The sequence below is a fragment of the Adiantum capillus-veneris genome, chromosome 1 (assembly GCF_014529385.1).
Source record: "Adiantum capillus-veneris isolate H3 chromosome 1, ASM1452938v2, whole genome shotgun sequence".
Classification (NCBI taxonomy): domain Eukaryota; kingdom Viridiplantae; phylum Streptophyta; class Polypodiopsida; order Polypodiales; family Pteridaceae; genus Adiantum; species Adiantum capillus-veneris.
Genome location: NC_140931.1, coordinates 134840476 through 134866230, shown reverse-complemented (window position 1 = coordinate 134866230; position 25755 = coordinate 134840476). Strand labels below are relative to the sequence as shown.

At 45.2% G+C, this 25755-nt stretch overlaps 1 protein-coding gene across 4 annotated transcripts in view; it reads left to right on the top strand.

Moving 5' to 3' along the window:
* Positions 1 to 205: 205 nt before the first annotated feature.
* Positions 206 to 25755, top strand: part of LOC147465611 (3-phosphoinositide-dependent protein kinase 1-like) — a 70678-nt gene continuing 45128 nt past the window's right edge. For 2 of the 4 annotated variants that reach the window (XM_086520906.1, XM_086520899.1), the window contains exons 1-11: positions 207 to 450; positions 554 to 647; positions 12725 to 12905; positions 14375 to 14427; positions 14507 to 14608; positions 15315 to 15417; positions 15559 to 15637; positions 15737 to 15902; positions 15988 to 16125; positions 16213 to 16363; positions 16721 to 16856. In XM_086520906.1, coding sequence (XP_086377032.1) covers positions 413 to 450; positions 554 to 647; positions 12725 to 12905; positions 14375 to 14427; positions 14507 to 14608; positions 15315 to 15417; positions 15559 to 15637; positions 15737 to 15902; positions 15988 to 16125; positions 16213 to 16363; positions 16721 to 16856 — 1241 coding nt within the window. In that variant the 5' untranslated portion in view covers positions 207 to 412. Of the gene's footprint in view, positions 451 to 553; positions 648 to 12724; positions 12906 to 14374; positions 14428 to 14506; positions 14609 to 15314; positions 15418 to 15558; positions 15638 to 15736; positions 15903 to 15987; positions 16126 to 16212; positions 16364 to 16720; positions 16857 to 25755 lie in introns of all 4 variants that reach the window. The other 2 variants (XR_015189322.1, XM_086520911.1) reach the window with 2 other exon arrangements.

The window sequence follows — 25755 nt, the reverse complement described above, 5'->3', positions numbered from 1 at the left end:
TCCGGGAGATAATGTCGAGCAGATGGACGGTCGAGAGGCGCTGCCCCCGACCCCTGACCTTGAAAGAGTAGGGAAACGTCATCAACTGACCTTTCCCGTAATGGTTCGCTCACGCATGCAAGCGACTGGGAGACAAATATGTTCGCAACAGGCGCCCCATGTGAACTGGCTCTCTCTTTCTTTCTACACCTTGTTTTTAGCAGACCCAATGTCCGTTAAAAATCTGGGCTAAAGCGCGCCGGTCGGAGCTGCTGTCGCTCCATGTGGTCACCTTTTTATGTAGAGACAACGGGGGCGGGCGGGATGCTCTAATGGTCGCAGAGGAAGCAGCGGCCCATCGTCACTCATACATGCACTCTGCAGAGGACCCTTATCCAGGAGCACAAATGTAGGGAACAATTGAGTAGTTCAAATGGAAACTGGAAAGGCAGACACGTCTTCAGGCAAAAGGCAAGCCATTGTCATTTCTCTACTCTTTTGAACGTTTTTCTGCTGATAATGTATGACAAAGTTTATCAATGGGACATTGATTGACTGCTGTTGTTGGCCACAGTTCGCAGAAGATCCCGTTCAGGGCTCCGCAAGAACCATTCACTGCCAAAGATTTTGTGTATGGGAAACTTTTAGGATTGGGTTCATATTCAAAGGTAAGCAGCCTGCAGTTGTTGATACAGAAAGATACTGTTTCAATTATTAATCTGTGTAGAGTTTTTACCATGCGGGTTTAAAATAACGTACGAGAGTTGATTTTTTTTGTCTGAATGGGTGTGATTTATGGCCATATTGTCTGCATCCCCACTTACATGCACAATAACCAGTAACACAACCCTTAATTTGAAAAAAGTCAGTCTGTTATGTAAGTTTTGATTTTGGGCTAGTGTATTGTGCACTTAGTGCTACAACGTCTGAAATGTTGTAGCTCCTACTTAAGTTGAACTTGATTAAGTTTAGACCTTACACATTGTGAAACTAAGGGAACGCAATTGCTATTCTTGTTGCATTCACTATGTGGGGATTTGGTCGGCATTAAGTCCTTCAATTAACTCTATCTAATCAAAGCCTAAATTCTCTAGTTTTATCTTTCCAAACGCACAAAGTGGATTGGCCACTTGGTTAATTAAGTTTTTTGTCTCTAGGCGCGTAAAGGTGGGAGAGCTGAAAACCTAGACTCTTTACTTTGAAAGTAAATAGGGAATTGGATTGTGTGAAATTTATCTTGGCGAGTCCTTTTCCTTTTGTGGAAATTTCTCTCTTACCGATTTTGCTTTTTTTTTTTTCCCTTGCTGCTGGGGCTGTATTTTATTTCACATCCATTTTCGCAGATTATTGGTGTATCTTTGAGAGTAATGCATCTTATTGATCATGCATCTTGTTGAATGTCACTTATCTGACTGAGTCATTATGAGAAAGTTTTGTACTAGTTTGTCAATTGTCTTTTAAGTTGGGTAGGTAAAATTTATTGGAGACAAATATAATCGCCCTATGGCTGTCAATATTGTATTTTCGTAGGCATTATAGATAAATTGGCAGTGAGAAAACCCCTAGGATATAACATAACAACAAACCATAGGGGAAAATCCACAAGGAATGCTGAGATACATCATAGGGAGAGACAATCGAAAGTGCTGGATGGATCTGAAGCAGAAATCTGAAACAGGCCACCCGACACTAGCCTGCAAGATGCTAAAAACTCCACTGAAAGATTTCCCTTATCAAACTACCGACCCGTCAAAGTGAGTGTACCTTGATGAAAAAGCAGTCCACGTCAACTTACGAGAGAAAGTCTTTGGCTTGCATAAGCGGAAGACCCTCAAGAACCCAAGTTCCTTGTGAACTTAAGAACCAAAGATCACAGTGTATGGTCATCACTCGAAGCGGCATGGATACTTCGCTTGGAGGTGATGAGCATGAGAGAGGCGACGAAGAATTTCCTCACCCAGGAGGTTTTTCTGACCCCCCCTTCCCCATCTACGCCTAGGATTGCACTAACTCCTATGAAGGAGTTGACGCAGTCGTTTATGGACAACAAGTTCGAAAGCAAGAGAAGCAGAAAGAAAGGCCTACGAAGAAAGAAGGACAGCCATAGATCGTGACTACGAAGAAAGAGTGGCAACCATAGAGCATAAGTACGACTTGGAAGCCAAAGAAAGACAAGCAGACTTTGATTGCGAGACCAAAGCAAGAAAAGAAAAGAGCGACCAACACATGAAAGAATTTTGGCGACTCTTTTCTATTGTGCAGGCGCAGTTTGCACAGAATCAGGAAAAGGAGGCTCTCTCAGTCTTTTCTTCTCCAAAGCATGATATACAGGATTTGCATGATGACAAGCATGATGATTTGAATGATAATGATAAGCATGATGATCAAGATGTAATTTTTCACAAGCATGATGATCAAGATGTGATTTCTCACGAGCATGATGATTTGCATGAAGATGATGTGATTGTTCGCAAGGATGATGTGTTAGTTGATATTGTTTCTAGTGAAGCTAACCTCATTGCAGATTCGATCAATCACGAAGAACTGATCTTGGCTCTCGAGCCTAGGTTCCAAGAACCTCCTCAGGAAGAACCGATCTTGGCTCTCGAGCCTAGGTCCAAAGAACCGTCACAGGAAGTACTTCGGTTCGCATGATTAGTCAGCACGCATTGTTCGACTGTTTCATTCGTGATCGTTTCCTGTATTTTAGTCAGCGTCTTTATGTGATCCCTTTTCCTAGGCATGACATATTGTACGTTGAGCACGTTTCACTCATGGATGAGCACGGATGTATACAGATTATTTATGAAAAGCTGAAAAGTATGCATTCAAGGAAGTCACATTCCATGTCTCTTCCTTGACACGACACAGTTGTAGGAAGAGCACAAGAAAGATTGAGCATCAAGCATAGGCATTTCCATTGGTTTTGCCACAGTTGATTGATTTAGATTAGAAAGTCAAGATTCGATCTCATTGTTTGCGTGTGTGTGGTGAATGGGTTGGCACTCCGTCTAATTGTTCATCTACATTGCATGCACAGTCTTTAGAAAATATATTTTCTAGTCACTTTACATGGAATAGGTATGTTCATGTTTTTGTGTTGGAAGTGATTTCAGGAATTTTCAACCACGGCCCACACCTCAGCGTGGTCCGGCGAAGAGTCCTTTGGAGGATTTCGGATGTTGTTGGTGATCTCCCTCGACGCCATAGAGTTCGGTACCAGTACCTCACTTTGAAAAGGAGGGGATGTCATGTGACACATCCAACCCTACGTGTCCGTGGACAAGCTACAGCATGACCAGATGTCATGTGACACATCCAACCCTATTGTCTGTGGACAAGCTACAGCATGACTAGGGTTCAGTTCAGTCAAGTCAGTCTAGAATAGGAAGTGATCTGGCACTTTTGTGAGTCTGTTCGCAGACCGTGCATGTCCAGACAGTTGAATTAGATGCATATCCTCTAGTTGCACACAGCATGATCATCAGATTTCTATCAGAACCCATCAGGAGCAATTTTACAGTGTATAGACCTATTTTCCCTATTTTTGACATTTTTCACTTATTATTTTTAAGTGACTTTTGTTGGAAAGTAGGTAGGGCAATTTTGCTAAGTTTGTATATAAGCAAACCTAGCGTTAGCACTTTCTGGCAGAAGAGGCAGCAGGAGCACCGCTCAACGGGCACCTTCTCAGTAGGACCCCCGACTTCATGACCTAGCGTTTTTGCAACTCAGCATCCAGCTAGCGCTTTTGCAAGAAACAGATCAGCCTTGGTGATTTTGCATTGCAGAGGAGCTTCGGCATTGGTAGACACAGCAGAACCACTTCACGATAGCAGATCAGCCCTAGCTTTAGTGGATTTTATCTAGCAGTAGATTTTCAGCCCTAGCGTTTTTGCAGATCTTGGCAACAGAAGCAGCAGTAGCACCAGCGTTTTCAGTTTTCAGCAGTCAGACTCCGCAGTAGAACCCCCGAACCTCGCAGATCTCACCTTCCCGCAGCAGATCCTCGCGCACGGTCAAATCCCGTGCAGTTTGTAGATTCAGCCCGGAAAACGCAGATTTCAGCATCTGCGTTTTCAGGGCGTCGTCGTTGCATCGTTGCCATCGACATCGTCACCGACATAGAGTCAGAATTCAGCAGATAAAGATTTGCAGATTTCAGCCATTAGCATTTTCAGATTTCAGCCCGTCTCGTCGTCGTCCTCATCGTCGGCAAGTTCAAGCATTGTAGAGATTTGTGCAATCATAAGTAGACCGCTCTTGCCATAGAGAGTGGGGCCTTCGGAGGAGGGTTTTACAACGTCTTTGGTGTCGTATTCTCTCCTCTTTCTATCGCTCAGTCTCATACACCTTCATTCACAGTGTCATCACTTTGTTTGTGTCCATTGCACTCTCTCACTAAAGGAACGGAAGGGAACCCTTGAGCACAGTTCGGAGCACTCATCTTGAGCAAAGTTCAAAATTCATTCCGCTGCACCTTACAGGAAGTCATGCCCTACCCCGTAGCGTTTACGTGTTGCGCCAAGCAAACGAATAGTGATGGGGTGCTGGATACAGATAACGAACCTTGTAGTGTTGTCGAGTTGAACTCGGGATTGTGAAACGTTGAGTGAATATATGTCCTCCCTATTAGACATAAAACACACGTTAAGACAAATAGAAAAGATGCAGGATGTTGATTAAACTTAAAGAGAAGCAGAGCTAACTTTATGTTCTACATCATAGACGCATTAAACTCCTACGTAGTGCGAGAAGTGCCCTCGCTTTGCATCCTAAAATCAATGAGCCAGAGCTTCATGGCCTAGTCTTAGTTGGGCATATCCTGCAAACAATGCATTTCAAGAGATGACATTTCAGGCATACATGTCAACCAAGGCAGTGCCATATGCCTGCAAGGGGATTTGACATACGGCCAAAGCACTGCGAAGATTAACCAGGCCTTTCCTCGAGCCCCCGACTAGAAATCTCCTTGTGTCTAATTTTTCCATGTATGTGTGTTAGGGTGGTAGAAGGTGACCTCCTCGTATTGTGGGACCAACTGTGTGCTTGGTTGGCTTTTGGCTGGAGAACAAATACAGCCTTCAAGAGAACGGCAGTGTTTCCTTCAGCAAGGTCTCCTATGGCAAATTCACAGTGGTGAGGGAGCAAGGGGGCATCATCATGTATGCCTCCACATTGGTCCCTTGTCTTACAAGGTGGTGGGATTCTCATCCATAGAAGAGACCAGCATGACAGTTGCCTCTGTCCACCACCCTTCTCGCTGCACGGGCATCACCTTAAACATACAACAGTGAAGGGGGAGTTGTGATCTTTCAATAGAAGTGCAGCAGCACAACACGTGAATGCTACAACTTCTTCAACATTTCTGTAGGATCCAACGACAACAACATTGACATTTTCTTCAAGCTCGATTAGGATAGGAACTTATGTCGTCTACATTGCCAACAGTCTCGTAGCATCAGCAGAAAAATGTATTGAACGAGTCTACGAAGGCAATGAGTTTTGGTGATTCGACTCCAAATTAGGCCAACTAATCATTGATTGAAATCTGAGATCTCCTGTTTCAGTAGCACTAGAACAGACCTCTCCCATGGGTTGACTGCACGAAATATCTGATCTTTGAGAGTGCTCATCACGTCGGCAAGCATCCGAAGTACCTTCTAGTTTGATGATCTGCAAAATATAAGCACGGTTTGAAAGGTCTCCGGTACTCCTTTCCTATTCTGCCCCTGACTAACAAGATCATTGTGAGTTCATTGTCTTCCAAATTTTTCCCGCCTCAACATCTTCCAAATTGCCACATGCATTCAAGATGCAAGAATAGGTAATTACATCTGGAAAAATGTCCTCTCTTCGCATCTGGTGAAAACAACCCAGAGCTTCTTGGCCCCCTGTGCTTGTTGGGAATATCCCGCAACCAATGCATTCAAACAAACGACATACTGGACAAGCCCTGACTAACAATATACATCGCGAGTTCTTTTGCCCATCTCATCGTCTTCCAAATTGCCACACGCCTTCAAGATGCAAGCATAGGTGATTGCATCTGGAGAGATGTGATTCTGGACAACTGAAACAACTGAAACAATTGTATATCAGCTGAAACAACTCTCTGCCCCTTCCCTTGTTGAGCATATCCCACAATCAATGCATTCCAAGAGACAAGATTCTGGAAAGAAATCTCCTCAAGCATACCACATCTGTAATACATGTCGATCAAGGCAATGCCAAGCACACAACCCCTGTGAAATTCAAGATGTAAGCATAGCCTTCAACACCAAATCATAGGTGATTTCATTCAGAGAGACGCTCTCACTTTGCATTTGCTGAAAACAGCCTAGAGCATCCTGGTCATGCCCTGTTCCACATATCATGTTCCAAGAGTCAACATCCTGTATAACAAGCTCCTCAAGCAATTTTTGTGCTTTCTGAAGTACACCATATTTGGCTATCTCTGCTATCCCTTCATAAGAAGAGCTGATGTTGGCTTCCAGCTCTAGTGTGTAGACCCCATGTGAGGGAAGGGATATGGCTATAATTTATGCACGGGCTCTCGTACAAATCGAATATGACAAAGCTTGCCATTGTCCAGCTCTCGGCTTGAATTTGCTGATGCAGGCTTCTAATGCTACGTCTAAAAGTAGTTTGGCATAATCCATGATGCAAGATATTCTCTGGACAGTCCATTAATCTTGTTGATTCCCCTTCAACGTCATTAATCTTATTGATTCCTCTTCAACATACTTCTTTGTGTGCTTGTCCCTTAGAAAACCGTGCAGAAACTATAAGTGGAATTAAGGACGAAAGTCGTGCAAGGACGAATATACGAGAAGCTGCATATGTAGCTAGCCAATCAACTTCTATTACACAGAGAGGAGGACAAGGACGTGTGCAGCTGAGGTGGCTTTCAATGACTTGTTACGCCGCGCTCTAAATTAGCTTTCAACCCATTGTTCACAGAAAAGCATGAGTGTCCCTGGCCAAGCTCCGAGCTGCTTCCGGGAACTGCTGCTTGTGGAGAAAATCGAAGTGCTTCTGAGAGCAATCGAGAAATGCTGACTGCTTTTTTTATTTATTCACCGGATAGCTTTTCACGCGCAGTTTCTTTTTTAATTTAGAGCTTTTTATTGCAGCGATGTTTTCTAAAAATTTAAATCTAACCACCTGGTGGCTTCTGCGTTTAGATACTGGTGAAAGAGCCTTGGGCTCACCAAGTAAAAATGAAACATTTTCGACTCCTAAAACAAATTAGAAGAATACTCAGATGAATCCCTTTCTTTGTTAAAGATCATGTAAGCAGAAGAGTTCATTCATATCTTTAGTTTGGGAATGGAAGATGTTGATATAAGGGGGATAGATCCCCCTTTCAGTTTTACATCAGTCACAAGATCCTTGCCCCGATTCTTCAACCACAGGGAAGCAAACAATTGTTTGAATCCCACTCAAGCCCGTGGTGCCTGTCTATGTAGCAATAAGGTCAACCATCACTGTTGTGCATTCCCCTTTAGAAAAGAGGCTGCTTTTCATCCTAAAGCCTTGAAAAAGCGTCAAACTTTACATTCTGGCCTCTTGTGTAATCGTTTTACGCCTTTATCGGAGTCAACTGACCATACACATTAGGTTGCAAAAGAGTATTGCCTCTGTGCCAAAAATCGTGCCGAAGTTACAAGGCATCCCTCCTCCATACATGCTGTAGATCGCACTTGGGGGAACCCATAAGGGTATCCTTGCATGCCTGGCATTGTGCCGTAGATCCTTCTTATAAAGGAAGGCATCATTGCTTCATAAGTGCCAAAAGCAGCTGCGCCATAAGGCCCAACGGCACTTGCACATGTGTTATAAGGTCCAAAAGTACTTGCTGTATAGGAACCAATCCCTTTGGAGGCATCACAAGCTGAGAATGTAGGATTCTTACCCGAAAAGCAACGACAAGGTGGCATCTGTTGCTGCATATATTGCATATGTTGCTGCTGCATCACTATTGAGCTGGATTTCTTTTTGTTGCTTGAAGCGAGCTTTGCTTTTGCTTTTAGCGTAGGTTTCCTTTCTACTGTCGAATAACTGTGTTCATCGGTTGAACCTTCATGTGCTTTACATAAAGTGGATCCCGAGAGTAAGTAAGAAAATGTTCCATGAGGACTTTGACTTCAGCTTCTCGAGCTTGGTCCTGATCAATTTGGTTAGGTTGTGCCTCAGACCGTCCTGCCCGGCTGTCGTCATCACTAGCATTTTCTTGTTCCTGCTGCTCCTCATTCTCCACTTTATCTTCTACTGCCTTTCCCACATACTCATAGTCCTCTCCTTGATGATTGGAGAAGGTGCTTCCATGCTCGATTGCTGCTGATCTGGATTAAACTCTTCCTAGGAGAAGATTCAACTGGTGCTCGATTCAACTGGTGCTCTGGTACCATTGAAACTGGCAAGTCACCTTTAGCACTTCAATAACAACTGAACTGAAAGAGAGAGAGAGAGAGAGTGTACGACACACGAAACGGGGAGTGGTGGAGTTCCACCCCAAGAGAGCACTAGCCCCAAACGTGAGCGCCCCTTTCGGTATTCGTTATATTGCTTCAACTCAGTATAATGCTGGTACTCCAATCCTTGCACCTTCACACGGGAGCATGCCAGAGAATGAGCCCTTTGCACATATTTAAAGGCCCTTGGCCTTCAAAAGCAGCTACATGAAAAGCAGTCAAACTCAAAAGCAATTGGTCCCAAAAGCACTAGCGCCAAAATCTACCAGCGTGTTTTGCGGAAATCCGTACAACTGTCACGTTAGCATGTCAGCACGAATTGCGGACGTCCATATAGCTGCAACGTCAACAGTTTTTACGCTAAGGAGCCTGTGTGTGTGTGCTGGTCTTGCTTTATTTTTATATTTTTAGGTCACTTGGGCCCCATCGGACTGGGTCCCATAAGTTGGTGGGAACTCTTCTTTGAAAATAGGCCACTCGGCCAAACTTTACAAGTTGGTGTGAACTTCTTCTGCTTCTTCTAGGGTTTACTCTTCTCGGCCGGGATCTGCAGGTTGGGTCCGTTCTTCAATGGCTTGACATGTAAGCAATTTGTGACAACCCCCCTTCTTGAAAGAAAGTAATCGTCCTCCGCGATTACAACATATCTGCAAAACAACTCAAGTTAGCTCAAAAATTTCCAAGGGACAATCAGTTTTCTCATTCCAAATTGGAGCTCTTGATTTCTTGGGTTGTTGGCTTTCCGGAAGTACCTCATCCAATAAGAAATATTCAGTGGTTGGCACATCATAATGCAACACGAATGCTCACATATGCATGTTACAAGACATAGAAACATAACCATCCAGGTCTGGGCCATGAGCTGTTCAACGACTCCCTCATCACTCCTCCCGCATAACCTAAAAAGGTTCGGGCCGGGAGATATAGAGGCCTTTTACAACCAAACGCCCCCCTAGAACACAGCTTGTGTCGTTTGGAGGTTCAAGCATACAACCAAACGCTCCCCAGATATCCCGTCTACGTCGTTCGGAGGTTTTTCAGCATACAACGAAACGCTCCCCAGACATCTCGTCTGTGTCGTTTCGAGGTTGAGACAATACCAAAACATCATTTCTCACTACTCCATCCAAGAGTAAAATCATCAATCATTGAAACCAGTATTAAAACCAAAGTCAAACTGTTCAAATCGGCACCAAGACAGGTTTAAAACAGATACCATCCATATTTCAAACAAATTTTAAACAGTAGTTGCTCAAACAGAGTTCAAAAGTATTTAACTACAAAACAACTACAAAATTCATTCAGGTTTTTGTTCGGATAGCTGAACTTTGAGAACGATTGGCTTGTCCTTTTGCATGAGGGTAATGGTTCGGTTCCGAATGTGGAGAGTCGCATCGTTCTTGTCGTGCCAAGGCATGCCCAAGAGAACGTTGCAATTTCCCAACTTCATAATATGGAAATTGGCTTTTCCATGATAATCTTGGCTAGTCACTGGAAGAGCACCAATGAGTGGTATCACTTTTTGAGTTTGCCCCGTGGCTAGCTCTGCTTCAAACCCTCTGCATCAGAATCAAAGTGCATCTGCTTCAAGAATTCTGGATGGATGAAGTTCTCTGCAGCTCAGGGGTCAAAGAAAATAAGGGCTTTGAAGCTGTTGAATTTGCTATATGCTCGACACAATTCATTTGTACTTTCAATGCGTATGCCATAGATATCAGGGACTAGTCCAATAGCGGGTCTAGCTCTCTTAGCTAGAGGTGGCGCTGGGGTTTTGTTGACCGTCGGTGTGCGGGCGTCTGCTCTGCTAGTCTATCAGTGCGATGGGGACAACTAGAATGGTTACGCCTTGTTTGAAAGCATCCAAAGCATCGGCCTTCTTGTGATAAGGTGTCTTGTTGTTGAGGCGTCAAACGAGGCCTTTGCGGTTGACTTTCACGAGACTTTTGAGAATTTGTTCGTTGTTGCCGAGAGTTGTGGTTAGTGGCCGGAGGTTCTTTTGTGGTAAACTCCAGCTTTCCCTTCATCAGTTTGTAGCCGACCGCGGCATGGTCCATGGTTTCTGTGGCAAGCATTTTCAAGTTGCTCCACTCTGCCAAAATCCAGACTTCAAAGAGAGAAGTCATATAACTACGTGCAAAGACTGTCTTGAAAGCTTGCCAGGTCCTTGGAGCATGCTGTTGTGTTGCGATTGAACTCCACCACCACATCGCATTATTTTTAAGAAATCCCGCTGCTCGAGAAATTTTGGATTCTTTTGTATAGTTCCCCAAAGCATAGGTGTTGTCGAATTGTTGTAGGAACTGCAATGCTTTCTTCCAATCTTTCACCCCAGAAAAAGTGAAAAATTGATTGTTGTGCTGCCATCCTTGAAATCTTTCTGTTGGCTAGGCACGTATCCCGAGTACAGATAATAAGGGTATCCATATGGGCTCCAACCATTGTAGCTTGGTGGTGGTGGTGGGGGCAATGGCGGTGGCAAAGGCGGTTGCAATGGATTAGGGTGAGATGGGTGCACGAAGAACCCCACGATCGGAACAGACTGCTTGGTAGGTTGCCGGTTGGAAGCTCTCGTACTTTCTTGTGCCGGAGGAGGAAGTACCACCTGGGGCATCAGAGGGGGTAACATATAATTTAGAAACTGTTGAAAACTTTGCAGCATCGAGAGATTGTGCTGAGGATTCCGCGAAGCTTGTCGAGGAGACATTGCAAGTATTCTGCTGAATCCATGAATGCCATGTCTTGGGTTTCTTATGGCTAATGCCTTGTAAGACAGAGTGATGAAGACGGGAGCGCGTCCGATGCACGATGAAGTAAGGATGGGAGTGGCTAATAAGTCGAGGGTCATGCCACGAAGATACTTCAAATAAAATTCCAGTATACTTGGTAAGCGCCGGTTTGCTCTGTCTACTCTTTGGTGGGACCGGTATGCTTTCAGAAAAGCACACGCCTGAAGCTCTGATACCACTGTCACCACAGGACAGGCACCACGTGCCAATGGAAAAGAACAGACTGAACAAATGTTTAGCCCTTGAATAACAATTGAACTGAAAAAGAGAGAGAGTGTACAACACACGAGACGGGGAGTGGCGGAGTTCCACCCCAAAAGAGCACTGGCCCCAAACGTTGGCGCCCCTTTGGTATTTCTTTATATTGCTTCAACTCGGTACAATGCCGGTACTCCAATCCTTACACCTTCACACTCGAGCATGCCAAAGAATGAGCCCTCTACACATATTTAAAGGCCCTTTGCCTTGAAAAGCAACGACATGAAAAGCAGTCAAACTCAAAAGCAACTGCTCCTAAAAGCACTAGCACCAAAAGCTGCCAGCGCGTTTTGCGAAAATCCGTCCAGCTGTCACGTCAGCATGTCAGCGCGAATCGCGGATGTTTGTACAGTTGCCACGTCAGCAGTTTTTACGCTAAGGAGCCTGTGTGTGCGTGTGCTGGTCTTGCTTTATTTTTATATCTTTAGGTCACCTGGGCCCCATCTGACGGGGTCCCATAAGTTGGTGGGAACTCTTCTTTAAAAATAGGACACTCGGCCAAACTTTACAAGTTGGTGTGAACTTCCGCTACTTCTTCTAGGGTTTAGGCTTCTCGGCTGGGATCCGCAGGTTGGCTCCATTCTGCAATGGCTTGACACGTCAGCAATTTGTGACAACAATACCAAGACTGATGGAAAAGAGAAAACTTGAATGAAAATAGAACACTAGAGACCGGACACAGTGGGGCGGAGTCTCCCACTAAGAGATATTGGTCACTCCAACAAGCACGCTACCCCTCCGACTTTGACTGCTGCAACAACCACGAAGATGAACCAAGGACAATTGAGCAAAGTTGTTTTGTTGAGCATATGTTGCTAATTTGGTGTAGGGAATGCATGGTTACATATTAAGTATGCATAGTTTGGGGAAGGAGAAGATTTCCAATGTCTTCATGAATTATAAACTTAAACAGTACCTTAGCATGGTGTCATTTTTTGCAAAATCTGTTACTACATGTTTCTACCACCTATTATTAAAGGTCAATCTTGATGCATTGAATGAAGCCTTAAATCACTCTGGCAGAATTGCACACTCCACCCTGAAAAAGTGTGGGTATTGTACAGAATGTTTGAAGCAATCTATTGTGTCCCGCAAGCCAACTCGGAAAAAGAGGAAGAAAAACTCTTTTCTTTGTTTTGACGTACGATGTGTTGATTGAGTATCGGGTGTGGTTCGGTTTAGTTTTCTTTCAAAGTAGTGACTTTTCTTGTTTTTGTGTGACAGGTGATAAGGGCAACTAAAAAGGACACTGGGGTGACCTATGCATTAAAAATAATGGACAAGTTGCACATTGTGAAAGAAAATAAGACAGCATATGTAAAGCTCGAGCGTGTTATCTTGGATCAGCTTGATCATCCTGGGGTTGTCAAATTATTTTTCACGTTTCAAGATGCCCATTATCTCTGTATCCATTGCAAATCAAGTACGTACAAGTGTGAAAGTATGCTAGTAAGTCCCCTTTGAAGATTGAAAGTTTATTGGTCTCTAAAATCATCGATGAAAAGCAATCCATTCTCGCCCAAGATTGTCCATAGATGTTAACAACAAAAGGTTTTCAATCATTAACGAAATCATAAAAACAGTATGCGACAGCATGTGTATGCTACCTGACATCTGTTAACACAAAGGTGTCTTCCACACTGAATAGTGCTGCTCCAATAGAAACAATGTGTGAGCATCAGGGTTTAGGAAACGTAAACCAAGTAGTGGGATTGACAAAACAATTGGATCCGTGATGAGTGTGCACCTACTGTTATCAAAGAGCGAAGCAAACCTTACTACACATTTTCAGATGAACTCTCATAGTTAGCTGATTCAAATTTTCCTTGCTTTCAAGATTTGGGTTGGGGACTTAAAAAGCAGGAAACTTCTGTGTTGTCAAGATTTAAAGGTTTGTGTGCTCAGTCATATTCTTCATAAAACAACTCACAGAAACTGCATTTGGATGAGCACAAAGTCAACTAGGTTTTCAAACAGTAACGAGCTTAGTATAAGAAAGGAAGGCTTCTAAAACGGTCTAGAAATCTCAAGGAGTGCTGTGGGAACATAAAATGAGTTGAAAACAGGGTAGTTGAAGTGATATTGAAAGAGCTTGAACACTACCCAAAGAAGTGTGCATGATGATCGAGCATCATATAGCTCCACCTCAAGGTGCTTACAAGGCAGCCCTTGTCATAATTTTACAGCAACTGTTTTACCCCAACCCTGGGTTGTGGTAAGGTGTGTGAAGTATTTTCTTTATGGGGCCAATCTTAAAGCTTATCTTGCAGAGCAACCATGGTGAGGATAGGTGAGTAAAATATTAAGATTTTGGTGACACGTTACTAGGAAAAAGATGCTTATGCTTACGGTCCCATGGAACATTATGTGAAGCTCAATCCACTTTTGCTACAGTCACTAGCGCTACACGATGCTTTTTAGAATAGATTTTTGTCATGTCTTACAAAGTGTAGCATATTCACAAGCTTGTTCTGGGTCTGCCTATCGACAGAGGTAGCACTGATGCAAAGAATTAGGAAGAAATAGACTAGTCTTTTCAACCTGAATAGCCAGCCAGGTCTACCTAAATAAAATCAGAGGGTATTCTGTCGGATGATTACAAGAAGAAGAATGAACAGAGTTTCCTGTTTTGTATCAGCAGCTGTCTAATGCTGGTGGTCATGCAATGACGGAGAATGATATGCCTTCTGTTGTGTTACCTGTGGTATAAGCTGTCTATCACAGTTCGGTGTCAATGGTATGAAGCAAGAATCAGGAAATCCTAGGTGCATACACCATCACATCGTCTAACAATCCTCGGTGGATGTTTCACATTTATGTGGTCTCTTGTATTCTTGTTCTGTTTATTATCTCCTTGACAGTTATATTCGTCAGACATGGGCCTAGAATGCTGCGAAGGTGGAGAGCTTTTTGATCAAATACAACGGGTAAGTTGCTACATTTTTTTAGATGCAGTCTTACATTGATTTAATTTTCAAACTCTGCTCTTTCGGAAAATTAATGCAGAAGAAGAGTCTCTCTTTGAACGAGGCTCGCTTTTATGCTTCTGAGCTTGTTGAGGTGATGGAATATCTCCATGGACAGGGATTAATACACAGAGATCTCAAGGCAAGGGTTTGAGCGATAATGCTGTTTTTTTTTAACCTTCCATACATAAAACTATGCATTGCCTTGTGTGCTGATACTGGGTATCTGGGTCTCCTTAGACAAAGGTTTCAGCTCTCTGACTAGTTTTTCCATCTCATACATACCTTCATGTGTGCCAACCAAAATCTTCTCGTGCATTTTTATCTTATTCCTGGGCGTCCATGTTCCAATTGTATGGGCTCATAGAACAACAAATAGGACTTCATGCTGAAGCTGATAGAGGTCTACATACTTTTTGATGGCCAAGGCGGTGTAGCAGCTATGTGTCAGGCCATGTAGGCTTGACACTTGTGCTGCAGAGATGGAATTATGCATAGAAACATGGGAGGTTGGACGGAGCAGGGACCCTGGACAAAAACTCTGTGGGGTTTTTCTTGAAATTCTTTAGGAATATTACAACAAAGAATTTCTTGCTTCTAGGCCTTTTCTGTGTTTGCATATGATGGTGTTGAAACAGGCTCAATTTGGAAACTTATGTAACATATTTTTTATTTTGCTATGCATCATTGTGTTTGCATTAATATTGTCCCTCAACCTGCATTAACATTGGAGAAGTAAGCTTCTATGTGCTAACTTTATGGAAGGCTTCCATGCATTCTGTGTACATATACACTTGGTTCATTGGATTCTCAGACTGTAGTGAAATTTCTGCTGTTGCTCTGTATAGCCAGAAAATTTACTTCTGACGAAAGACGGACACCTGAAGGTTGCTGATTTTGGTAGTGCAAAGACTATGAGATCTTTCAATGGGCTGGTACAGAATGTGAAAGGTGGGCTAGCTAATATTGCCCATTCACACACAAGCGGATCTTAGAACTTTTTGGCATTGGACTGATCGTTTTAAGATACTTAAGAAGTTGGAGGTGCGGCAGTGGAACTTCAAATACTCATTTAATTACTAATTTTTCCAGATGATAAAAGTGGTGCTTTGGTTGGTACAGCTGAATATGTATCCCCGGAGGTTCTAGACGGTCATCCTGTTACCACAGGGTACGAAGATTTTTCTGACTTTACCTGCCATATTTTCAGCAGCCAAGGGTTGTAGCATTTCCAGCTCAGAATTTATCTAGCTTTTCTTTCATTATACAGAGCTGATCTATGGGCGTTTGGCTGTATTTTATATCAAATGCTAGTTGGACGGCCACCCTTTAAATGTGCTACTGAATATTTAACATTTCAAAAAGTAATGGCTAGAGATTTTATACTTCCAGACTTCCTCTCTCCGGAAGCCAAGGATCTCATAAATAAATTACTGGTAAGAGCCTGTCGTTTATGTGACTTAGCCAACGGTTATTCACTTGCGTTCTTTGTTCCTTAGAACTCTGTATTTTTTTCTAAAGGATATGGATCCCAGCAAAAGGCCAGGTGCAGACCCAAATGGATTTGCTACTCTGAAGGCACATCCATTTTTCCAAGGAATTCAATGGTCTGAACTGTGGAAATTGCCTGCACCACCTATTGCTCTGCCATCAGATTCTGTAGGACTCAGTTTGCTGTATGCATCTGGTTATTGTTCTTCTAAAAGCAAAGAGTACCATCAGAATTTTTGATACATCAATGTGCAGGAGAGCACCGAGGATGAAGGCACAGGAGATGATGAGGATGAGGAGCTAGATCCAGATTGGGCTTTTGCTCATTTGGGAGGAACTGATAAGCTGGTGAACAAGCTCAGCAATCTTGACGTGAATGATTCACAAGCGTCTTCAAATCAGACATGTAGGGATTCATTTAAAATGCTCTTTACATTTTCAACTAAAGATCGCCCCCGCGCCCCCCCCCCCCCGCCCCCAAAAGAAAAGAAAAAAAGTATGCATGTCACATATGTGCCTGCGTGGGCGCGCATGCCGCGTGCACACACACACACACACACTCTTTTTTAGCATGCCTTTATACAACATATGCACATGTAGACATGTACATATGTAGATCACAAACTATACATTCATTCATTCAGAAATTTACATATGTAGATCACAAGCTATTCATCCATTTACAGAGACGTATGAATGCTTTATCGGTGGATCCAGTTGTACAAGGATTGTGATGCATGCTTTGCCTTTCTGTTTCTGTCAGCCTGTGCATCAGCAGGCAGATCAAAAAATTCAGCTGACCCTTCACAAGGCTTTAGAGTCCATGCAAGAACCTCGTTCCATGACAAGAGAGTGTCGCATGAAAAGGGTTCAATTTCAAGCAAAGACAATTCAAAGTGGTAGTAACCATTACAAATTCACTTGCTTTTACGGTCGTGAATAAGTACACCTTTCTCATATATAACAACATAGCAAACACTAACAGGCATAAAACATAAAGGTGACTAGAGTTGGAATGCAAGCCTTGAAATGAGATTGCTAAAGCTTCCTCGTTTCATAGACTGAGAGAGAGAGAGAGAGAAATGAAATGAAATGAAATGTTGTATTAACGTCTTCAAAAGGCCAAAGTGACCTATGAGACCAAACAGTTACAATGTGGTGAGAGAGAGAGAGAGAGAAATGAAATGTTATATTAACGTCTTCAAAAGGCCAAAGTGACCTATGAGACCAGAAAGTTACAATGTGGTGGATCTGATACAAAGTCAGAGTAACAAGATGACAAAATGACAGAATGACAAAATGACAAAATAAAATACTATGGAATCCTAAACTGCTAGGTGTGGACTAAGCAACTAAACAACTAGCTGGGATAGCTAGATCACATGAGATCTAGCATCGGTCGCTTGCGGATCTCATCAATCTCCTCCATGGTCAGTATTCTGACCGGGCGTCGTGCATGTTGAGCCAAAGTGACCCGAATCCTCTGATGCAGCCTCCGTCGATGCTGTGTAGTCCTTCGCAGTCGTGGGCGTCTGGATCTCCCCAGTTCAGTCGCTCGGTCCAGTCAAGTCCTGGCGAATGAGCCTGGTAATCTCGAACTGTGTAAGAGTCATAGAGGGCGCATCCAGTGAGTATTGGAAGAGAGAGAGAGAAATGAAATGAAATGTTATATTAATGTCTTCAAAAGGCCAAAGTGACCTATGAGAACCAGAAAGTTACAATATGGTGGATCTGATACAAAGTCAGAGTAACAAAATAACAACATAACAGAACAAAGATATATACTATGGGATTCTAGACTGGTCGATGTGAACTAAGCAAAATGGGCGGCTTGCTGGGATAGCTAAATCACAGGAGATCTAGCATCGGTCATTGGCGGATCTCATCAATCTCCTCCATGGTTAGTAGTCTGACCGGGCGTCGTGCATGCCTGGCGAGAGTGCTCCGAATCTTTTGACATAGCCTCCGTCGATGCTGTGTAGTCCTCCGCAGTCGTGAGCGCCTGGATTTCCCCAGCTCAATCGCTCGGTCGATCAGTGTGCCTCTAGTGTGAGACGAGAGGGAGCTCTGCTGTGGGAGTGGCTCCTGTGGCTGTCCCGTGTTTGCTCTGAAGAAGTCTGTGATCCGTCTTCGAGACAGACTAGCCTCGCCACTCATCGGGCTATCTCTATGTCTGCGCAGCTCGAGCAAGAACAAACCCAGGCATCTCTGATCCTCGTATCCCATGACTCTTGACAGTGGTCCAAAACCCTCTCTGAACAAGCAATGGAAGCGGCCTCGTATCTCGTAGTAGATGGGGCAGCGGCATGTGTACTGCAACTCTGTCTCAGGCTCCATGTCACACAAGGGGCATGTCCTGGTCTCTGCTGGTACTCCGCTGTATCTCCCAGTCTCAATCCGCAGCTGGTGAGGAGATGTGCGTAACTGGCCAATAGCACATCGTATCCCATGAGACAAGTGGGTGTCCATGTATCTGGGTCTCGTCACAAAACCATCCTCCGTAAGCTGGAGAAGATGGTCTCTGTAGAAAGCCATCTTCGTGCCCAGTTCGTGTGATGGCTGTATCCAAGTCCTCCTTGTGTCTAGCTGGGTCAGGTCTTGGCGGATGAGCCTGGTGATCTTGGACTGTGTAAGAGTGAGAGATGGTGCACAGAGAGAGAGAGAGAGAGAGAGAGAGAGAGAGAGAGAGAGAGAGAGAGAGAGAGAGAGAGAGAGAGAGAGATGAAATGTAATATTAACGTCTTCAAAAGGCCAAAATGACCTATGAGACCAAACGGTTACATGTGGTGAATCTAATACCAAGTCTGGGTACAAAAAGTACAAAGAATTGCAAAGAAAATAGTGGGTAGGGGTGGGGTGAAAGCTGATACAAAGGGAATACAAAGGGTGAGTTGATACAATGGAGCTCTCTGACAGTCGAGGCATCATATACATATACATCAGTATCCAGAAGGCTATAGAGATTCAATGTCCTCCAAGGTAGGCACTCTATCGGGACGGCTCCTATGTCGCGCGAGTATGGTATGGATCCTCTATCGCAATCTGCATCGATGTCGAGAGGGCCCCCTCATCCGTGGGCGATGGGACCGCCCCAACTCTATCGCCCGATCAAGCAGTATGCCACTGGTGCCTCTGGTGTTGTTATGTTGTTGGGGCTGCTCGGACTCCTCTGTCTGTGACTAAAAGAAATCTGTAATTTTCCGCTGTTGTTGGATCTCTCTCGTTGTGCCCCTCTTCAAGAGGTCCTCTCTGTGTTTGCGATTCTCCAGTAAGTATAATCTGAGGCATCTCTGATCCTGGTATTTGAGAGAGAGAGAAATGAAATGAAATGAAATGTTATATTAACATCTTCAAAAGGCCAAAGTGACCTATGAGACCAGAAAGTTACAATGCGGTGTATCTGATACAAAGTCAGATTAACAAAATAAATTAAACTAGGATAACAAAATATAAATACTGCGGGATCCTAAACTAAGCAGTACAATGTGAAGACAATATGGGAGGGGAGTAGAGATCCATCTTCATCTGCACTCTGGACGACAAAAGAGTATGGCTTGAATCCTTTGCCGTAGCCTCCTTCGAAATTGTGTAGCTCCTCTCCTCCTTCGGGGTCGTCTAGATCTCCCTAGCTCCAATGCTCGGTCTATGAGAATGCCAGTAGTGCGGGTAGACCTCTCCACAGTCGCTGGTTGCTCCTCTGTCTGTTCTTCTGGGTGTACAGTATCTAGTGTAAAGAAATCTGTGATCTGTCTCTGGGGATGTCTCTCTTCACCTCTCCTCAGTAGGGTTCCTCTATGCTTGTGTAACTCAAGTAGATAAAGCCCAAGACATCTTTGATCCTCATAACTCATGACCCTAGATAGAGGCCCAAAACCTTCTCTGAATAGACAGTGAAAACGACCTCGTATCTCATAGTACACTGTGCAATGACATATGTAATGTACTTCTGTCTCTGGCTCTAGATGGCATAAGCGGCATATTCTGCTATCTGCCGGTGTCCCTCTGAATCTGCCAGTCTCAATCTCGAGCTGATGTGAGGACGTGTGTATCTGGCCAATGGCACAACGCAAACCATGTGAAAGATGCGTGTCCATATAGCTAGGTCGAATCACAAACCCATCCCCCGTGAGGTGGAGAAGATGCTCTCTATAGAAAGCCATCTTTGTGCCCAACTCTTGTAACGGCTCTATCCATGTCCTTCTCGTGTCCAACTGGATCAAATCCTGACGGATGAGTCTATTAAACTCCACCCGTGTCAGAGACCTCAAGGGTGCCTAAAGAGAGTATTGAAAAGGAGGCAACCTATCCATGGTGAAACCATGTGTCTAAAACCATGATGTCATCTGAGCATACCAGCATGATGTATCCCCATTAAAGGCTAATTGTGTGGAGGACTCTAGAGCCACCCTGGCATATCTGTCTCTGGTAGTATCCCATAGGCTGTGTACAAAGGAGATTGATCTTGTGAGCGCCTCAATCTCCATAGGGGGGGCAGCTAATTCCGCTCGAATGATATCATGCGGTACAGAAACCTTGGCTCTAATCAGCCGAGAGATCAAAGATACCAGGGGCTTCTCCATATGCCTCCACCCATCCTGGCCTATAGAAGGTCCCCAAGCCTGCACCCCATATAACATAGTAGAGGCTACCAAAGTATCAAAGAGCCATAACTTTGTCCTAGGTTCCTGGAACTGAACTTGTGAACACATCCTCTCCATTCCTCCCAGAGCCGCACCGGCTCTAGTTAGTCTAGTCTTTGCTGCTCTTCTCAAAGAAAATCTCGGCCCCGTGAAGACTACCCCTAGGTAAGTGTATGCATCTGTATACTTCACAATCTCCTGACCATATTTGAAAGTAGGTACTGATCTCCTGACCCATTGCGGTGTGGTGTTAAACACCATAACCTTTGTTTTACCTAGGTTTACACCCAGGCCACTATCCTCTGCAAAACTGTGTAGTGCGTCCAGATGTCGTTGCATACCTTCAGGTCAGTCAGATATCAGTACAATATCATCAGCATAAAGCAACAATGGGATCCACGTCCCTGCCAGTTGGGCACCCCTGTCACCCTTTCTGTCAATGTAATCAGACACCTCATCCACATACATACCGAATAGAGTAGGAGACAATGGGCAACCTTGTTTCACTCCAATAGTAGAGTGAACTAAATCAGATACCCCCTCTGGAGTGCGTACATGTCCCACCACTGATTTGTACAAAGCCATTATCCCCCAAATTACCTCTATGGGCACCCCCATCTCTTGCAGTCTGCGCATCAATCGAGCCCTTGGTACCATGTCAAATGCTTTGCGAAAATCCACAAAGCTACAATAGATCCGTCTCCCATTTTCTCTGCCCTCCTCAATGATGGCCCTGAGTGTCAGAATATGATCAAGAGTGGAGAAACCCCTCCTGAAGCCGGCCTGACCCTTTGCTCGTACACCCTCGCCCTCTGCCCAGCTACTTAGGTGTTGCTCCAGAATAGATGCATACAATCGTGCCAATGTGTGTCCAACCATAATAGTGCGGTAATTCCCAGGCTCTGTAGGGTCACCAGCCTTGAAGATGGGCACAATATTAGACAACCTCCAGGTCTCAGGTAATCCCTCACACATGGCACGATTGAACAACACTGCGAGAACCTCCATCAGCATATCCTTGGCATGTATAAAGTGCTCCGCTACTAGACCGTCATGATCATATGCCTTCCTGGTCCTCATCCTGTCGATGGCCCTTCGTACCATCTCAGGTGTAAAGAAAATGCTCGTAGTTGGGCAAGGCTTGGTAGGGTCTGGAAGGGGTTCCTGTCCCGGAACCGTATATAATGATGTCGCATATTGGCCCCACACATCAGGTGAAGTAATCACTGGGGGAGGAGAGTGCTCATGGAAGAGTCGCCATGCCTCTCCTGAGTCCCTACTCAAGAACATCTGATATAAGTCTCGCTCCATCTGAGCTAGGTAAGCTCGCTTCTTCCATCGCACAAGGCGTCGGAAAGCAATCCGAGACTGCTTGTAAGTGATGACTCCTAACAGAAGATCCCTTTGAAGCTGTGCCCTCATCTCTCTGCATTCCTCATCATACCAACTATTCTGGGGCATGCTCCCAGCATGTCGTCTCTTACCCGGCTGAGTGTGTGGATATGCCATTGATGCAGCCCCATGTAGTGTCTCAGTCAGTATATTGGTGCACTCCTCCACTGAGAGGCCTGTACCATTTCTGCCAGCTGTGCCTTCCAATAGACAGTCCCAGATCTCCTCTGTATAAACGAAATCAGTCTCTGGTGTAAATGTATAGCGGGTGTGTGGCCTGCCTCCTGGTGTCTGGGTTGTACTATACTGAAATTTAACGGACAGTGTCAATAGAGCATGATCTACTGCTATGCCCACTGGCCTGGCTCCCACTGTGAAATCCTGAATGCAGGGGATAAAGCTCGGTTGTGTCATAACATAATCTACTGTACTGGCCCCATGTCTGTGTGGAAAGCATATGAAACCGGCTGCTCCAGGAAATCGCTGTAAGCCATTAAGTATGGCTAATCCATGTGTGGTCATCATTTCCATGAGGTATCTCCCATACTCCGTTTGCTCTCTGTCATCTGAGCATCTGTCAAGCCCCAACTCACCCGCATCCAGCTCTCAAAGCACCTCATCTGAGGTGTCGTAGAAGACTGTCTGCGAGTTTCCCGTTCGGGCATTGAAGTCCCCTAGGAGAATGATATCACCATCCCTTGAAAACTCCCAAATGTCATCATCTAGGATAGAGAAAGGCGACTGCCCTTTGGATGCGGCATACATAGATGTACTGGGAGGAAAGTAACATATGGCAATATATAGGAATCGACCTGTGTCAGGTCTCAGTCTCACCCACATATATCTAGCATGATCATCTCTTCGTACAATATGCAGTAATGGTTGTAGTTCCTCTCTGAATAGCACTACTACTCCTCCTGAACCTCTACTCCCGTGCTTAGATCTCGCATTTATCCTGTGAGCTGTTTCCCATCTGTATCCCACCACATGTGGCATTACCTGTCCAGGGGCCTGATGAGTCTCTGAGAAGAACACAATATCCTTGTCTTTGAAACTCTCCTCAAATGCACCCACGTCCAACCTCATAGACCCATTACAGTTCCAGGTGGCCATCTTCAGTGTGGTCCCATAGGTCTCGCACCGTCATGCAGTACGCCGCTCTAAAATCACCACCCGTCCATCTCTGTAGAAGGCTATCTTTCCCTTCTCCCTTGCCGCTGTAATCTCTGGCATTACCTCTCTCATATGTGCGAGCTATGAGAGGGTCAGGTCATCACCGAGGAAATTACCTGTCTTTTTGAGAGTAGGCCTCTTCCTCAAGAATTCCTTCTTCTCTTCCGACGAGGGGAAGCGTAGTATGAGAGCTCTCCCCTTTGAAGACTCTCCCGGGCCATCACTTTTCTTACCTACCCTCCATGCCTTTGTGTGCAAAGGCTTTTCCATCCCCATCATGGATGTAAGGCTTGTGACCTCTTTCTCCACGTTGTTTATGTCCTTGAGACCGGTCACTCTCACATGCAGTGCTCGCATCCGCCTTCTTTGTTCCTGTTCGAGAGTCTTGTTAATAAGCGTCGGTGTACAAGGAGTTTCTTGACCTTTCCCTTTCTTGGCGACCTCGATCCATTTTTCAGCCTCGTCCGCCTTTTTCTGTGTCCTTGTTATCATCTCCGCCCATGAAGATGTCTTTGCCACACTCAGCTTCTCTTCCTCTGTGATCACCCTTACCTGTTCCTTAATTTCCTTGATTTCATCAATTACCGAGGGTTGAAATTCGCCTTCCTCTAGTCCATTGCTTACTCTATCATCAAGCTCCTGTTTAAGGGCTGATACTTCTTTTTTGAGTACCCGTTTCTCGGCGTTTGGGTTCTCCTAAACCCGCGATTTCCAACGGCGGGACAACAAAAGCAAAGTACGCAAAATCTACTGCCAAGATGATCACAGATGTGTGAGCCAACGATGCAAACGCACTGGGTCATCAGGAATGTGACCAGGGTTGCAAAGTAAAGCGACTCCAATGGAATGTGGGAAGCCCGGCGGCAGATGCGCAACCGTGGCTCAAGGAATACACAGAATACATGCCCAGCAGGGGTACTTCGAGTCGTCAGGATACGTCGGCTCCAAATTTTCTTCGGCGGGGGCTCTAGGTGAAGAGACCCTCCATGCTAACCAAGCAGCAATCAAGAACAAAGCAGCGGCTAGTCATTGGGCAGCCGCGGGGACACAATGCAAAGTGTACCCCTTCAGCAATCACCTACAATCGGCCTCCAGTTGGATCGGCCCTCAAGATATGCAACTTCTCATCAGTCAGGCTCGTCAGGAGTCGACAAGCACCTTGTGAAGAGGTAAGCGGACCGGAGTCAATCGTGGCTATCAACCATTGAGCTTCAACCTGGTATTGGTAAGGCTAGGCAGAGCGGCCCAAGGTAAGGGACCGACTCATTCAAATATAGCCTCAGCTGTCAACAAGGGCAGCGAGGTGACTTAGCACTGGCACTTCAAGCTTGCGTGGCACAGGCTCAGAGTCACAGTGGCAGTGGCTCAACTTCAGAATGCAGCATATGCGTATAGACCCCTGTGGCAGGGTCACGGGCAGCGTGACAGGCTGTCCCTCGTTCAGAACATGGAAACCCAGCATCATCGAGCTAAAGGGTACAAGGAATGAAGACGTACAGGGAGTGTGATCCTTGACATGAACATCGACGGCAAGTGCAGTTGTCTACAAGGGCCTTGAGCCCAAATAGCAATCAATCTTGGACGGCATCTCCAGCTCAAGACATCACAGGTGGAAAGAAAAGCAAAGCAGTTCAGCGGCCAAGGCCTGGGAACCTAGCCGTCATAGCAGCGGATGTAAGTGTAGCTCTCACCAGAATCACCTAGGCAAGCCCCCGTGAGAAATCGGGACAAATAGCGCCGTGGATGGAGGGCGTGTTAGGAATACTCCACCCTCATGCAGCTTTGGGGCAGGAACCTAAGGACTGGATTGAGACCACTTCAGAGGAAGTAGGACAGGTACAAGGATGCTACCACAAAATGTATCAAGACAAAGGACACAACGAAGCCACGAGCTACAAAGCACCCGGGATGGGACGGGGTTGCTCATCCTTCTAAGTATCTCCTGGATTGTGTTGGGCGCAGTTCAGAGACGCAGTGACTTGACGTAAGACAACACAAAGCAGCCAGCCACCAGCCAGAGTTTATCCTAAGATGACCAAGGCCTGCTTCGACGCAGTCAGAGCAAAGGAGTAGAGCCAAGGCTTCTTCACCGTGAGGAGACAACGAGATGTCACCCCCCAGCATGTAGTCCAGTGGGACTCTCTCGAGGTCAGGCTAGACAGCCCCCTCCAACCAGCAGCAACAGCAGCAGCGAGGTAGGAGCCAAGGAAGGCCCTCCTCATCATCGGCAAAGACTAGCCAGCAGGGAAAGGCCGCGCTATATCAGCGTGAGGTCGAGAGTACCTCTTGAGGAGAACTCAATCGGCAGGTGAAGGCAAGAAGACCAGATCCTAGCCCCAATCATCAGCGGGTGAGCCAAACAAGGCAACAACCCCTAACTCAATCAGACGCAAGCAGCAACCAACAAACAGATCATCAAAAGCAGGACCGAGTGCCTGCGGACTATCAGGCTACATCTAGAGCCTCAAAGCAGCGAAGTGAACTTCAAAAGCAGGACAAGTGCCTGCCGAATATCAGGCTACCATAAGAGCCCCAACAACACACAAAGATAGGATCTTCACAAGCAGGACAGGTGCCTGCAGACCATCAGGCT